The sequence below is a fragment of the Passer domesticus genome, chromosome 2 (genome assembly GCF_036417665.1).
Source record: "Passer domesticus isolate bPasDom1 chromosome 2, bPasDom1.hap1, whole genome shotgun sequence".
In the NCBI taxonomy this organism is placed as follows: domain Eukaryota; kingdom Metazoa; phylum Chordata; class Aves; order Passeriformes; family Passeridae; genus Passer; species Passer domesticus.
In genome coordinates, this window is record NC_087475.1 from 111406500 (window position 1) to 111422923 (window position 16424).

General features: G+C 37.5%; 1 protein-coding gene across 49 annotated transcripts in view; it reads left to right on the top strand.

The window, feature by feature from the left end:
• Positions 1-16424, top strand: part of ABI3BP (ABI family member 3 binding protein) — a 161549-nt gene that overhangs the window by 20394 nt on the left and 124731 nt on the right. For 46 of the 49 annotated variants that reach the window (XM_064410678.1, XM_064410703.1, XM_064410682.1 and 43 more), the window contains exon 1: positions 5771-5978. The exons of the other annotated variants lie outside the window; for them this stretch is intronic. In XM_064410678.1, coding sequence (XP_064266748.1) covers positions 5900-5978 — 79 coding nt within the window. In that variant the 5' untranslated portion in view covers positions 5771-5899. Of the gene's footprint in view, positions 1-5770; positions 5979-16424 lie in introns of those variants that run through there. 49 annotated transcript variants of the gene reach the window in all.

Consider the following 16424-nt stretch of genomic DNA (forward strand, 5'->3'; position numbering starts at 1 on the left):
CTCAATTATAGTTTATCCAAAATTCATTCCAATCACAGGAAAATCAATATATGCTAAAATGTATTTGATTCATGCAATTACTCTGTTAAAGGCTCATTACTGTCACATGCCTTTTTGTGTTTTGCTCTTTGCTTCTGTCTGCATTTCCAGTTAATCAGATTGTCTTTAGGCAGTGATAAGTATTTAGAAATATGATGGTGGGAAAGGCAGAGACAGAAGATGTTTGGAAGGAATGTTCAGGGGTAATCCAATAGTAGAGAGGCTGTAATTGTGTTAATTATCTCAAGTGGCACAAAGGTGTTGATAGAAGAGGAGAATAAGGTTGTTTTCTTTACAGGCAGAAGCAGTGTCTTCAATACTTAGTAATTACATTGTTCTTCAAAGGCCAGGCTAGGTTTTTGCCCTAGAGGCTTGATGAGATTGGGCAGATTTATTTCTGTTAAGATGTAACAATGAAGGGGAAACCTTCAGGCGAGGAACCCATTTGATGTGTTGAGTGTTTGCTTAAAGGAGCTGGTTTCTAGATAGCATTTTAAAATATAAATTGTAGCACACATCATGTGTTTGATGGAGTGCACATCTACCAAAGTGGTTCACAGAGACCATGATCAGCTCTCTGGACAAGTGGTTGGATGCTTGGGCTCAGAGGGCAATAGGTAGTGGATCATACATTACCTAGGTGGGGTTAACAAGTGGGGCACCATAGCTTGTTATCTTAGGACCTATTGGTTTAACATAAATTTGGATGATCACTTAATACTCTTTAGGGCAGGGATGCCCTCACCACACTGGAGGAATGGGCTGGCAGGGATGTTATGAAATTCAACAAGTACAGCTGCAAAGTCCTCTATCTGTTTGGGAGTAAGCCCTGCAGTGATACAGGCTGGGGACTGGCAGGTTGGGAGCAGCCCTGGTGAAGAGCAGTGGGGATCTTGGTGGGCAGAAGGCTGCACAGGAACCAGCAGTGGATCCTGGCAGCAAGGCAGGCCAGCAGTGCCCGGGGCTGTATGAACACGAGCATGGCCAGGAGATTGAGGGAAGTAATTTCCACTCACTACTCACCACTTGGTGAATTACAAAGCTAGGCAGCATCCAGTGTTGCCTCACCTCACTCCCAAATTCAGGACAGACAGCAATAAACTGGAACAAGTCTAGCAAAGGGCAACCAAGATGGTCAGGGACTTGCTCAGTCGGGAACCTAACAGCAGCCCTTACAGTGTTCCCCAAGAGGTGGCCAACAACATGAAGCTAGGCTCCTCACATTGCTGTGTGGTGGGAGCATGAGAGAAAACAGGCATGAACTAAAACAAAGGAGGTTTAGGCTGGTTATAAGAGAAAAATGTTTTTCCCCTATGTGGATGGTACCAGGAGCTACTAGTGACACTCTGCAGAGTCGTTCCTTGGAGTCAGTCAAAACCTGACAGTTAAAAAATAATTTTAAAAGGCAAAATAAGCCCCAAATTAAATAATGCAAAGTCTTGGTAACAGAGAGGAGTGGCACTGTTGAAAACCTGGAATTGTGTTGGTTCTTCATGTGGCAGGTCATAATGTTATCAAAACTGCAGAACTGAGTGTAGCAGGTTATTTACATTACAAAGGTAACAATAAGATATGTCAATACTTAATACAGAAATTAAATACTTAATAGAGAAATTAAATAAATGGGATTTTTTATTTCACTCCACGTTGTACAGAATTTTGTTGAAATACACTGTCTGTTAGAAAAGACGAGTCACTGTCTGAAATTATGAATGTCAAATGAGTAAGTGCTGAAAGAGTTTGAACTGTGTAAAACATGTCACAAGAACCAGCTCTTCTGTCCACTCTTTTTCACTGAATTTATTCTTTTCACTTTGTCTCAGATCCCATGAATTTGGAAATCTGGAAATCAGTTTGGGAAAAGAACACTAGAATGCCCTGTCTTTGTCTTTTATGTTATGAAATGAATATGTCTTACATTTGACTAATAGACTAATGTGTGAACCCTGTATTTTCAATAGCGTGAGAGCTCAAATATTTGCTTATCAAAATGAGAATTGAATATTGGAAAAAAAAAGAAATTAGAGACTTCTAGAAAGTAGACTTACAATTTTCTTTTTTCTTCTTTTTCTTCTATAAACAGCACATCAGAAAGTATGTTCTTTGGCATATCTTTTTTCCTGAAGGCCTTTAGAGGAGATCCCATGATATTTGCAAGAAAAAGAATCCAATAATTGAGTGAACCATAAGAGAATGAAAATTATAATTAACATTTATATAGCATATTTTATGAAAAAGACACTTCACAAATAATTGAACAGCATTGCTGAAATGAATAGTATCAACCAGAAATTTTCTGAGAAAAAGCAGATCAAGTGTACTGTGAGTAAGTCTTTACTCTTGGAGAGCTCCACATGGCATTATTATGCTTTTCAAAATGAAGACAGGATTTTGTTTCTTAATGTTATTCTTTGCACATTCTTTCTGCTTTAAATTAGAACATCAAGGAATTGAGGCACCTTGGCTTTTGCTTGTCAAAATAATCAGGAATGATAGGTGAATTGGGACTGAGCCCAAATCTCAACAAAAGCATGTTTGTATTTGGAAACAAAATGTAAAGTCTTGTCTCCTGCTCTTCTTCCTCCCATCCCCTCAATTTTTCTTTTTCTTCCCATACATTTGTTTTTGTTGTACTTGCTGGTCTGGGAACTATTAAAAGAGGACTAGAAAAGCCCTGCTTTGCCCCCAGATGTGCTGTGATACTATCTTGTTGGAATCTCCATTTTTGGAGATCTAATCCATAGAGAGCCAGTTGAGGTAAGCAAGTAAACTTTTGAGTACTTGACTTTGTTACTTAAACATTAGTTTGGTGCTGAAAAAGAGGGAGTCACTAGAGGATCAGAGTTTTTGTCTTTTCCTGCTTGATCTGTTTGAGACTTTTCATTCTTGCACTTAGCTTAATATTCTTTCCTTTTATGTTAAAGCTGTAACATAAAACTGGCATTAACTGAATCTTCTTTGTTTAATATTTGCCTTCTGAGGAGTCAAAGTATGGGTGATGTACTTCCAGGCCTGTGCGAATGAGAGAAACCTGAGGAATGTCCTAGGTTTGATAACTTTAAAATCAGATTCTCTTTCTGTTTCAATGGAGGAGAGAATTGGATATCTGAGGAGGTAAATTGGAGGAGAAATTGTATACCTGAACAACATTATGGAAGCATCCAGCAGAGCAGGATAATGCTTCAAGTCCCAGGAACTCCCTGATGTTGCCTTCTTTAGTTTTGCACTGCGATAGTCAACATCCATTGAAATGGCAGGAGGATTTAGGAGAAAGGAAAGCAGAAGCTGATTTTTTTTCTTTTTTCATTTTTTATGTAGCAGAGGTTTCCCAGGAAAGGTTAGTCCTGCAAGATGAGGTGACTGTATCAGAAAATTATAAAAGGTTATTATATAACTGATTCTTGTACTCTTGACATATATTTAATGGAAAGTTACACTTGCATCTGTTTATAGCAAAATTGTCCCTGACAAAGCATATCCTTGATAAGACAGAAGAAAATGCTTCTTGACATGGGTTTTTGAACTCTGGGCTGGAAAGAGCTGTGTTCTACAAGGATCAGAGGGAAAGGGACCTGCATAGTCTGCCAGGCTCTCAAGGGGAAGGTTAAATATCTATATGGAACACCTGAGCAGAGAAAATATGGTTGGATAATGCACCAAGGAGGAAGAAGTAAGATGGCAACAGAGAAGAAAGTAGTTGTGAAAAGAGGGATGGGACTATATTTGTCTATGGGAGAGGTTGTGAGGTAGGCAAGTAATTAATATGTTTGTTTCACTAAGATTTCTCTGAGTAGAAGTTGGCCTTTGGGACCTTTTTTGGAAGGTGTTGTGTAATCTTTTGAAGGAAAGTGAATTTGCCATAAGACAAATAGGAGAGTCTAGTTTACACTAATACAAAGACAGCTCTGTGTGACCATGGAGCAATTTTTCCCATTACTCCTCCCAAGAGACAGTTACATCAAATGACTGATTTCTTATTTTTTAATTTTGAAGAGAAAAAATAGAATATGGTTTCTGAAGCATTTTTGAAAATAGTACTTCAACTTAAAAAACAATGAGAATGGCATCTTTGTTCTCTGTATCCATCTTTCTGCCATTTAACACACTTTTGGTGTGGTGTTTTGGGAGACACCCTATCTAACTGTACAGCCTTTCAAACATCTTTTCATCTCAAACATCTTTTCTAATTGTACTTGTCTCATCACTGTTCAGAGTGTTCATATTCAAGATCTGAATCCTCCCAAAGATCCTTCAGGTGTTTGGGGATTTTTTGGGGTCTGTCTCAAATATGGACTTTCAAGTTGCTTTTCCCAGACTTGAGTTACTGAATAATAAAAACATTTCCTTATGTCCAAATTCATATAGTATGATGAGTCTGGAACACATCCCCATAGTCCAGCTGTTTTTGTTATAGCTGTGTGCAGTTCATATTGATTAGGAGAGCTTGAAATTCCTCAGGTTTGTCTCTAAGACAATGACTGCTGGTTTCTTTTGTAAAGTTCTTCTTGAATTATGGCAAACATGGAGTCTTTTTAAATATGTTATTAATCTGATCTTTGAGAAACGTTCCCATATGCTTCAAGATATTACTTTTTTATTTTAAACTACCAGTTTCTAACCCAGGTACGAGCTGTGTGATTTTCCTTGCTTATAAACACTATAGAAGCAGAATAGTATCAGGTGCAGTCAAGCAGGGAGTGGGAGCAGACTAAGCCTACTGAAGAACTTCACATATTGTAAGCAAGAAATATGCTTAGGTTTGGTTGTTGATGATTCTTTTGGGTTTGGTTTTGGTTGGATTTTTTTTGGTGCTATTTCTTTCCCCTTGGGGACAGTTTTGGGTTTTCTTTCTTTGTTGGCTTGTTCCTTGTTTGGTTTTGGGGTTTTTATTTTGAGGGAGAGAGAGAGCTATCACTACTTAGTTGAATAGATTTAATCTCTTTGGAAACTTTTCCAGATACTGAGACTAAATTCTTCCTTTTCTTCTGCTTTACCCTTTCCTTCCCATCTTTCCACTTGTGAGTGGGACCAAAAGCTGTGCTTACTTGGCTCATTGTAAACATGGAATGCAACAGCTTTTAATGAAAAAATGGAACTTCTTTTCTATCTAAAGTTATGTAACTGGTGAGAAGATCACCCTGGAATGAGAAGCGTTGCTTTATTCCTTTCAATGTGTGTTGTACCCATTAACTCACCAGACACTTATGAAAGGAAAAATTATGAAGTATTTTTAAATTGCCAACACTAGATACAAGTGAAAAATGACATTTAGATTTTTCAAGTCCAGTTCTTTTGCTGAATAAATATTTACAATGTCTGTTTATTATGTCATGTCAAATTAAACTAGTATTTATTTTGCCTGGATGAAAGCCACAAGTAGCCTGAATTAACCTTAAGAAAAATGTTGAGATTGCAAAAATACTGAGGTCAATATAGCAAACAGTTCTCTGAGTAATGCAAATGCTGTTTTTGCAGTTTAAGTCCAGCTCTCTTGGATAAAACAGTGAAAATGTCTCTCAGATCAGTTTCCCATTAATAGAAAGTTTGATATTCATTATTTTATTTTCATGAAATATAAGTAATAAAATGGTAATGCCTTACCCTTAGTGGTGGAAAAAATCTTGTAACAAACCCCAGAAGAATATTGCAGGGGGAGCCTGATAATATTTTTTTATGCTAATTCTCGTTTTGAAGTGGGAGTGAATGATGTCATCCTGTCTCCTCCCACTGTGTAAACTAAGCTCGTGTCAAAGTGTTGCTGCCTCTTGTCACAGAGAGAACGGTTCACTTAAATGCAGCTGCAGTACTTCTGTGTGATACCTGTCAGAGCCATTCCCAGTGCGAGGTTGGGTTTGTGACCATGATGTCAAGATTTGTCTGTCTTCTTTTCTGTGGATATATTGCACTAAACCTGGGAAGTACTCAGAAATTGCCAAGAGGCAAGTAGCTATGAACAACTTTCTGGGGGTTTGTTTGTTTTTCTGTTGTGGGACTTCGGGGTTTTTAAAGCCTGCATTTTGTTATGGAAATTTGCTTTCAACATGTTAGAAATGATTAAGAATAATAGACAAAATGAAAGAAGGTCAGGGAAAAGGGCAAATCCAGGTATAACAGCAACCTTAAACTCTTAAATAAAATAAGCTCAAAAGTTTTCTTGGTATCTTGTGACTCTAGTGAGAATTATCATGACAAAGTTGCTGGATTTAGTGATTTTATAGTGATTTGGACAGCAGTGTGCAGGTCTGTGGTTTAATATCTTAAAGACAATGTGACTTGGAAGCACCCTGTGTCGCTGGTGGAAGATTTCAGATCCGTCTTTGAAAGAACTTGTATACTTTCCTTTGTATCTATCCTAACAATTCAGTAGGAATTGACTAGTGTTGGTCAGGTTGCATGCATTTTGAGGGAGAGAAATATGATTGATTAAAATTTATACAAGTAGAAAAACCCCTCCAACCTATGTGAATATTTGTTTAACCATTCCTTTCTCCCAGAGTCTGGAAGTACAGTAGATTTGCAAAGCTGGCAGTGATCTCTTCTTCTCCTTGCTTATATGACACACGTAACATTGGCATTTTAAGAGTAGTTTATTGCTTACTGCAGGAGGAGCACTCATAGCATAAAATTAAAAGAATATTTCTCTATCTGGATGGTAAAACACTTCGTAGTTCCTTGGCATTAAGGCAGCAATTTCACAACTGTTTCTGTACTGCACGTATTGTTCTCACTTTGTGGCAGTGCTTGCCTGAGTCCACTGTGCTTTGTAATGCATTTTACATCTGCATTCTCCTGCAGACACCGACATTTAGAAGAACCTGTGATTTAGTTATAAGAGTATTTTTTAAGAAATAAACACCTTGAGGGCTTCCTCTCTTTCATAGAAGGGAAACCTAAAGTTATTTTGAGGAGTTGAGATGATTTTTCATCTCTACCCCTCTTTAAGATACTTTTTTTTTCTCCAGAATTTCATTATTTTTCTTTCCTATGATGATGTTCTTTTGAAATTATCTTTCTTTTAATCTCATCTTCTGGAGACAATGTGGAGTTTTTCATATACTGGTAAAAGTGGAACAGTGTGTAGTCTGCAAGTAACAGATACAGTTCCAGTCAAGCTAACTCTAAGAATTTAGTTTTGTCAAAAAAGGACTTAAGAGAGGATTATGTTGACCAGACAGGAATCTTGTATGTATTGCCTAGGCTGAGGGAAGGAACTTTTCCAGTGCTTGTCTTTTTAAATGATTTCACTGGACTTTCTGCTCACTACTGTAGAATACTGGCTCTAAGTTTATGCTAACTGTGAAGTTCAGACAAAGCTTCTAATCCACTGCAAGATTAACTCTGGCATGCATTTTTTCTGTCCTAAAATAACATTGCAGAAGTGAAGTTCTCTTTGCCAAATGCATAAAACTGCAGGTGGAAACTTCATTTCTTTTCAGTGAAATAACTTTTAAGATTCTCCCATTGCAGTGTGGAAACATCAGTCTAATTATTTTGTTTGTAGCTGCCTCTCCAGTTACTATTTTCAAATAATTGCATTGAAAAAGCAAGAGTATTAGTACTTAGCTGCTATCCAGAAATGTTCAGCGGATTGTCTTCTACAGCATTGTCTTGTTTGGTAGGGACTAGAGACTTTTTTGGTAAGCAAAGAGAATATGAGTTTTAAAAATCAAAATGTGTACTGGTAATATTCTGTTGTAAGAGGGCTTCTTTGCCTTGTTCTGCAAGCTTAAATTCCAGTGAACTCCCGTGCTCTTTAAGTCCCAAAGCATGTAACTGAGGTTTCAGAGCCACTCTTGCTCTCTAGGGAACAGTGGAATCAAGTTCATAACTTGAAGGAGACTTGAAGGAGAGCAATCTAGCCAAACTTGCTTTCTGGTGGTGCTGGTACTTCTGAGAACAGGTTATCAGAGTAAATCTTGCCCTTCTTACCAGCACTTTGCAATTCTAGTGCTCAGATCTTCTCTCCCAGAGGTGAAACACATTGACCCCATGTCTCATGGACTGGGATTTCCTTTCACTGGTACAAGGTGGAAGGAACATCTTGCCTCCTGCAGCTGCAAAGGAACAGAGCCAGTACAGTGATTTCCAGAGCTGTTTGAGAGACTGTGTGCAAGTGTGCTGGTCAGGAGGCTGGAACACAAATTACTCCCTATTCCCATGTATTTTTGTACTTTCACCTCCACATATGTGTGTTTTACTAGGATGAAAAAGAAAATATTATTGCTGTTCTCAAAAGTGGTTTTTTATTAATGAATTCTTTCATTGTTTTGACATCAAAGATTAAGGTATTGTTGGAGGAATAATAATGATAAGTAAAGACAATGTAATTGGAAAAGGAAGGCTGGTGAGTAGCGTGTTTTAGTATGAAGGCAGTGAATTTTTTACAATTATGTTTGTGTTTCATCTGGGGGATCAGCTGCTAAGAAAATTCTGCAGTCAATGCCTTTGGATACTGAATGAGGGATGACAGGACATCAGAGTGAGAGATGGTGGTACCATTACAGAAGACATTTCATCCAGTATTTCAGTGGCTGTCTGTTCAACTTTGTCTAGCCTCTAAAGTTTTCTTCTAATTAGAATTTTTCTACTTGTTTTTGTCTCTGTCATTGTGCCATTATGCCAGTGCCATCCAACATACATGATTCTAAAGTTCAACACTGTTGTGCTTCATTGATGGATGGAAACATGCTCTAATTTTTATGGCTCTGCATAACAGAAAAGTCCCATTCTTAAAGAGCTCAGTGTTGTCTCTCTAGACAGGAATTAAGTAGAGACAAAAAGACTTGTCTTTAGAGAATGAATTGGTCAGCAGATCATCCCGGATCTGAGACAGGGATGAGAAAACAAAGCCACAGAATCCAGAACAAACAAATTACAGGATGCAATCCCCGAGATTGTACTGCCTTATAAACCGTGTTTCACTGTCGTCTATCCAGTTGGAGCTGATACAATTGTTGAAGGAACAAGTGAAGAATAAGTTCTTAGTGTTTGGTAAAACAGCGTTTCATGTTTTTGATTTTGTCACTTAACTTTCCAGTTAGAGCACAGAGGTGCATGGAAATGTGTTTTTTCACTAGAATCTCTTGTTCTGATAGCTTTTGTCTATCTTCATGTTGTGTTTTACTTTGTTAGAGCTGAAGAGAACTTGGGGGTTGATCCCTTCTTATAAAATTTCAGTTTTAGGAAGTTATTAAAAAAAAGAGCCTTAGTGTTTTTTCTGGGTTTTTTTCAGGGTATTTTTTGACACATTTCTGACCACTGTGGTTTTCCTACTATTTGAATTAGTCATCAGGTGTAGTGGAATACAGGTCCATCCTGCCTCTACTTTCCAAGACTCAGGCCTATCCTACTCTGCTGTCCAGGAAGGTTCAGGAAACCCTAATTTGGCTTTCTTCTGGTTGCTGTCTTCTTAGGGAAAAAGCATATGGACTTGACATTTCTTAGGGAATCATGTGAAAAAGCCTGATTTACAGATTCCTGTAGGGAAAACCAGATCCAAAACTTCCTTGTATCTACAGTTGTTAGCAGTGGGGTTAAGTGGGGAAAAAAATTGTTTTGCATTGAGGATTTGTTTCTTTGTTTGGAAGTACTGAATATGTTTGGTCTGATATTGTAGATAGCTACTAGCTAATACTTGTACTTAAGGTAATTATAACTGACATCTCTTTTAGAGTGAATGCTGTATTTACAGTAGACTCCCAAACTTTGACATTTGAGAAAAGGAGTAGACTAATTTTATTCCTAGCTAAGTTTGCTGGCTATGCTATGTTACGTAATACATCTTACTAAGCAGAGCATGTGTTTTCATTTACTAGTGTCAAACAGTTAAAACAATGTAGAGTTTTTTCAATGTATCACAGTTATTATATTGCAGCAGCCAAACTTTAAACTTTTGTGCTGCCCTCTCCCTTCCTGCCAGAATCACCCCTTTGGTAGCTGTAGGGCGGCAGGGCAAAAACTGTAAGACAGGGAAAAGTCTCCTGGAAGTGTGGGGTTTTGAGCATGCAATGAAGCTGGCATATCAAAATATCACAAAATAACATGTGGTTTATATGTTACTGTCCCCATGGTTTATAAAACATCTTTCTGGGAACTATTTTTCAAAATACACAATACATTAACCTTTAAAAAACGTTCTTATGAAGAAGAGCCAGTTTGAACTAAATTATTTAACTTCATTTTTTGTTGTGTCTGGAAAAAGAAGTGCAAAATTAATTTGGGTTTTTTGTGAAATAGTTTTCTTATGTTTAATAGCATATAAGTGACAAGTCAAACAGGAAATTTAAAAGGGATCCTTTATCTGGTGTAATAGGGTTTTCAGTCACTAGATATGTCATGGAAAATTTGGCTGATTCTTGCAGAGAGTGAAAACAACTCATAAGAATGTAACAATTATAGCAGTTCATTTAATCAAAGTTATCTTATCATGCAGACAGTTGTGTCCTAGGCTTGCACATAAACATATCAAAACCCAGTACTGAGTGTCAGGCTTCTGAGTTCAAAGATAATCTGTAATACCAGAATTCCATTTTTGTATTGGCACATGCAGTGGTGCAACATTGTGATGATACATATGGGTGGATTCTGCCAGAATTAAATTCCACTGCATATGAATACCTCCAAAATGATCTCACTGCTGGATAATCTATATAACCTTCCACCTCTTCATTTTAATTTTTTATGTTCCCGAGTATCTCTTTTTGAACCTTATTTTTCAGCCCTCCTTCATATAATCTTTGGCTCTAGCTGTTCCAGAAGGACAAGCTACAAAATTCACGTGAGGGGAGAGCTGTAGGCTAAATCTTGCTGCTGCAGTGGGGCCAGACCTACTGTGGATCTGTTGACTGATGATACAGTGAATGGACAATGGGTTTGAGCCTTCTTTGGACCTTTTGGGCTCACCAGGTGTGCACTGCACACTGCATGTGGAAACAAAAACCTCTGTCTGCTCCAGGGGGAAAAGATGGCTAGCAGTGACCTGCCATAGTCAGAACTGTTCATGCAGCTCCTAGGGGATCTATTTTCCTTCAGGGAATTCAAGTGCAGACTTGAAATTGTTTGTGAGCAAGACAAATTTGTTGCTGTGGAGTGTTCTTGACTACTGCCTTTTAGAGAAGACAGTTGGAGTCCTACTCACTGGCATGGTGGATCTTGGTGAGAGCAGAAGCAGGTATTTGTGTTCTGGACAGACTGCAGCCTAAAATAGGGGCCATTAGCATAACAGCCCAGTCTGCAATGTCTTCCCAAGTGGAAAAGGACAGCTGGAAACAGTCCAGATCCTACATGGACTTGCTTGACAGGCCTTAGTTTGAATGGTCTTAGTTAAAAATTGTTTTTTCTACAATACAGGATAACATGTATGTAATGCTAGTTTGCATTGTGAGATAGATATTTGCCTTGTTGTGCTGTGAGAATGGTGGTTGTGAAGATGACTACTGGCAGCATCAGGAATGAAACTATTACGTGGGCAAGGCCTGGGCCAACTTTTCCATTACTGCCATCCCTCAAAACATAACAATCATGTGCCATTTTACTCCAGCTATATCAACTCTAAACCTCCTCACTTGAGCAAACCAGTGTGTGTCATATCAAGGGGAAGAAAAACAAGGTCAAGTTTTGAACAACCAAGTGAATTTCTACTGTTCATGAAGTGGTGATTGCAGTTATGGCCACCATAACTGAATGCTTTTGCACTCACTGATTCAGAGCATGCAGGTATCCAGGCAAGGTTATGGAAGGATGGTTGCATTAAGAGCATCAACACAGAGTCTTTACCCATTCAGAGCTGCTGAATAAAATACTGGTGAAGAGTTGAGGCTCTAGCTATGAAGATAGACCTAAAGGCAGGGAGGTAGGGAATGCTCTTCTATGAGACAAAAACTACTTTCCTCCCAGTCTGAAGGGGAGCTTTATCACATTTCTTCAGAGGTTGGTAGACAAAATATAACCTGTGTTCTCTAAAATGTTTTAGAGCTGTTGCTGAGGTCCATCACTTAGCAATAATTTAGTACTATTGACAGCATCTTCTGGAAGAAAAATAAACAAGGCAAGTGTATCCATAATTTTTCTTAGACTAATTGTAGCCATGGCTCTTATATAAATACTGTTTACCTTGAACGAACATGTCATCAAGGCTCCATGTGAATAAATCCACTTTGATAAAACCCAGCTTAATGACTTGCCTAAGTCTCTGGATGTGATTGGATTTTTATTTATTTTGTGTGTGTATGGGGTGTGCTAACACTAGGGTTTCACTGCATGTACTTAAAAAGAAATTGTAATTCTGTACTCTTTCTCAAGCTGAAGAGTTGATGGCAAAATGGGTTCTCAAAGTATGAGGGAATTATTTTTTTAAGGCTATTCTAGCATTTTAACATACTTCTAATGTTTTGCACTGTTCTTAAAATCTGCTCAGGAATAGCACAATTCAATAGAGTGGGAAAAGATTCCTTCCAATCACCTGCAGTTGTGGCATTAGTTTATGAATCTATAAATGGCCACAGAATGCTTGATATGAGTTTACATAATTAATACTTTGGGAACCTGGCCAATTTTAAAGGACTGAGAGTGTATGTGGGATAACATTATTTTTAAACTCACATTTGGAAAAGACTTTTCTTCTTTTGTCAGCTGCTTGCAATATCTGCTTTATATTAATTGTTCACTTTAATTTTTCTGTCTGTGATGGAAATGTCTGGATTAATTTAGAACACATAAAATTGTGCTTGGTTCAAAAATACAAATATGTATGCTTGAAATATCCCAGAAGATAATTTTCTGACTTCGAAGTTAAAACATTTTCTGGCAATTTACATTACCTCATTAGCACAGTTCAAGCCTATACATGGACAAGAAAAATGCACACTGAGAAAATTATAAGACTCTTAGACTTTATCATTTATCACTCTTCTTTTGAAATCTCAGTGTCAGTACAACATGAACAAACATACTCTGAAAACAAAGGCATGGGTGCAATAGTCTGAAAGTTGATAAGAAATTGAGCTTTGGGATACAAATAGTAGAAATAAAATTCTGCTGTCTGACCTGAACATTTTGGCAGAGTTCCATTCTGTGCTTCATGCACACACTGAAGTAGTTGGATTAAATGGCAGGGCAGAATTTTTATTTATAGCACAGTGTGCAGCTTGTTTCACAGTCAGGGAAGTGGCTGCAGTCAGGCTTAAGAACCATGAATTCCCTTAGTTTGATGAAGAGCTGACTCAGGTAAAAGTGATGAGGTTTCATATTCAGCTTGAATGAATAGGTCTCCTTCTTCTGTCATAAAGCTAATTAAGAGACATTTACTGTGTGAACATGACTATGAAATTGCTCCACAGTGGCAGCTCATCATTTGCTACCTTACAGATGAGCACCAGCTTTCAGCTATGATCTGACAAGCACCAATACTGCATCTCTTCAGCAATCCTTCCTGCTCTTTGGTTGTGTAACAAGGAACACAAAACCTGGCAATTCTAATAGAAATGTCTTCTTGCTTATGTCGGTTATTCGGTGCTCCTTAGTAGCTGATATATCTGATGTAACTCACTTGGTGTTATGGAGTAGGAGGTAATTTATGTCCTTTGTTAGTAAAGTCTGTATAAACATAAATAAGATTTTTCCCCCAAGAGATTAAAATACTAATTATGCAATTAATTTTAGCTGAAGAATTTATTTTGAATTGTTGGCAGATTTGGGGATTTTTGCTCCAACGGAGAATCTGTACTCACCTTGCACACTAGTAACCAAGTCATGAATGTGATTTCACACAGACTCTCTAGTACACTGAGATGCACAGGTGCACACACAAAGTGTGGGATCTTGCTCATTTGCTTTTGGTAAATGCATTACATAAAAAATTATCTCTTTTAATCTTTCAGACTTTCATCAATCCCCTGTACTGTCACGATTTTGGTAACATGATCAAATAGCAGTTGATTAAAGCGTTAGTATGCTGTTAATGTACAGCCATGAATTCTTAGAAAGCAGCTTCTCAGTAATGTAACAGATGTTTACTGTGTTCCCTTTCCACTCAGAAATACTTACAGCAATTAGCAAGGGAGATCATATGCTATTATTATACTTATTTGAAGGCACTGTGAGGTTGCTCATAGTATTAAAGATGTAGAAAAGTTACATATAGGGAATAGATACTATAGGGAATAGACAATCTCATTTATGCCCTGTTGAAAGTTCAGGCATTGTGAATAATTTTTTCCATGGCCCTTCTGGATTTTTTTCTCAATTTTTTGTTTTTGTAGTATTAAAACACTTGTCAATAAAACTGGCACAGGGAAGACATCTCATGTAAAAACTCTAAAGTTATGAAGCATTATTTATGCGCTTAATACACTCTTAAGTCGGAGAGCATTCCTTGGGAATTAATGTAATCTACTGCACACTGGGTTGCAAGATCAGTAATGAGAGAGACATAGCTTCCTACATACCATAAATTCTCCATAAGCATTTGGATAAATGCCTGAGAGAAGTACAAGTAAAAGTGCAAAGTCAGGCCTACAAAGATTGCTTAGCTGGTGGTGTGTGTAGATGTACGTGCCCTTATCCCACCCCAAAGTTTTCATAAGCCTTCCTTTTGTAGCTGATAGTATTCTTTATTGGCATTTTTCTTTCAACACCAAATGAAGAATTTATTTTAAAAGTAATATAGACATAGGAAGATAGGCTGGAAAGAGAGATTACTTCCTGCAGTTTTCTTTCATCTCTGTAGATAAAAGGCAACATGGTGAAAACAGAGCAGGTGATGTAAGAGATAAAGAATTTGGAAATATAGTCAGACAACATGAACTCTATACCATGTCCTGGGTTGGAAGGGAAATATGTGGGAGAAAAGATAAAACACCTTCAATAAGAAAAAATAAGTATTTTTCGTATCTTAGTACTCCATTAATCATGACATAGCTTTTATTTTACATGTTGTATACTTACTAGGCTTGGTGTCCATTATTTTCTGCTATCCACTGATTTAGTGGAAGCATTTACTTCATATTTTAGTTTTGTTAAGATGAATTAACAATGCCTCTGCTTCACAGTGTGTTCATAGAGCTGTAAAATAATTTCTGTCAAATTTAGGAATTCAATAATACATTCTAAACTTATGAAGTTATTAGTACTTTTTGAATTAAAGATGTACTGGCAATTTGTTGCTTCTTTTGTACAGGTGTGCTTGAACTGTGGAATCTTTCCTTTGATCTCTGCAAACTCAAAATGTGGAACAATATAGAAGAAGATTAAAATAATCACCTCTGATTTTTCTTAATCTGTTGGGGTTGTTGTTGGGTTTATTTTAGACTAGTAGTAAGAAGCCAGGTCATCAGTCCTGAGATCTGTCTCATCTAATGGTGCAATTCCAGCTGGGAAAACTATGTGCAGTTGGAATCAATCCTTATAGGACTGGGCTGTATCCAGCAAGTGTCATAGACATGTGTGAGAACGTTCAGTTTGGAGACCAGGAACATAAATGAAACCACTTTATTTTGACTGCTCTTTTGGAAACATCAGGCAATTTTTTTAAATTTACATTTTGTTTGTTTGTTTGTGTCTACAGCTTTCTAAACCAAAGGAAAGTAACTGGCTAAAATCTTTGTTGACAGACTTGACTCCATTGACTAGCCCAAATCATAGTTGTCCAAGCACAATAGAATTTAATATTTCAGTACTGCTTTTGTTACTGACAGAGATTTCTTTACTCTTTCTGAGTTTAGCACTTGATATAAAACACCGCCCAGGAATTCTTATGTGTGCTTCAGATATTTAATTGCTTTATCATCTGTCCACTTCTTAAAAGTGGGGAATTTATTCCAAAGTTAACACAGAATATTGCAAGCACCTTTGCCAAGTGCCATTCAGAGGTATTAATCCTTGCTCTGTTTGAAGTCCTGTGTGTCTTGGGTGTTATTTTGAGCAGAGAACACAGGTATTTTGTGTGATCATATGTGGGTTGCAATGCTGGAAATGGAAAACCATTGTGACTTCAGAAGAAGAATAATCCCATTCCATTTCCATATTTTTGCCTATTATTTTAAAGGTTCTTGCTTCAACTGTACCCAGCATAGTGGGGGGGACTTACAAACAGTATGTCACCTATTTCTGAATGGGTGTCAGCATCTAGTTTGTTTTCCTTCAATTCCAAAGCAGGTGATTATGGACAACTCATCTGCTTCTACTTTTTTCCACAACCCAAGTTCTTTCCCCAGTGTACACAAAGCACAAAACATTCTCCCTCACGAAAATGAGTATAGGAATTACACTGAATATTGCTCAAGAACCAGGAAGAGCTTCTTAAGCAATATCAAAGAGGTATCAAAAGGGAGTTTGGGCTTTTAACCACTGACTGCCCAGTTTTCCATCTCCCCTGTAATGCAGGGATC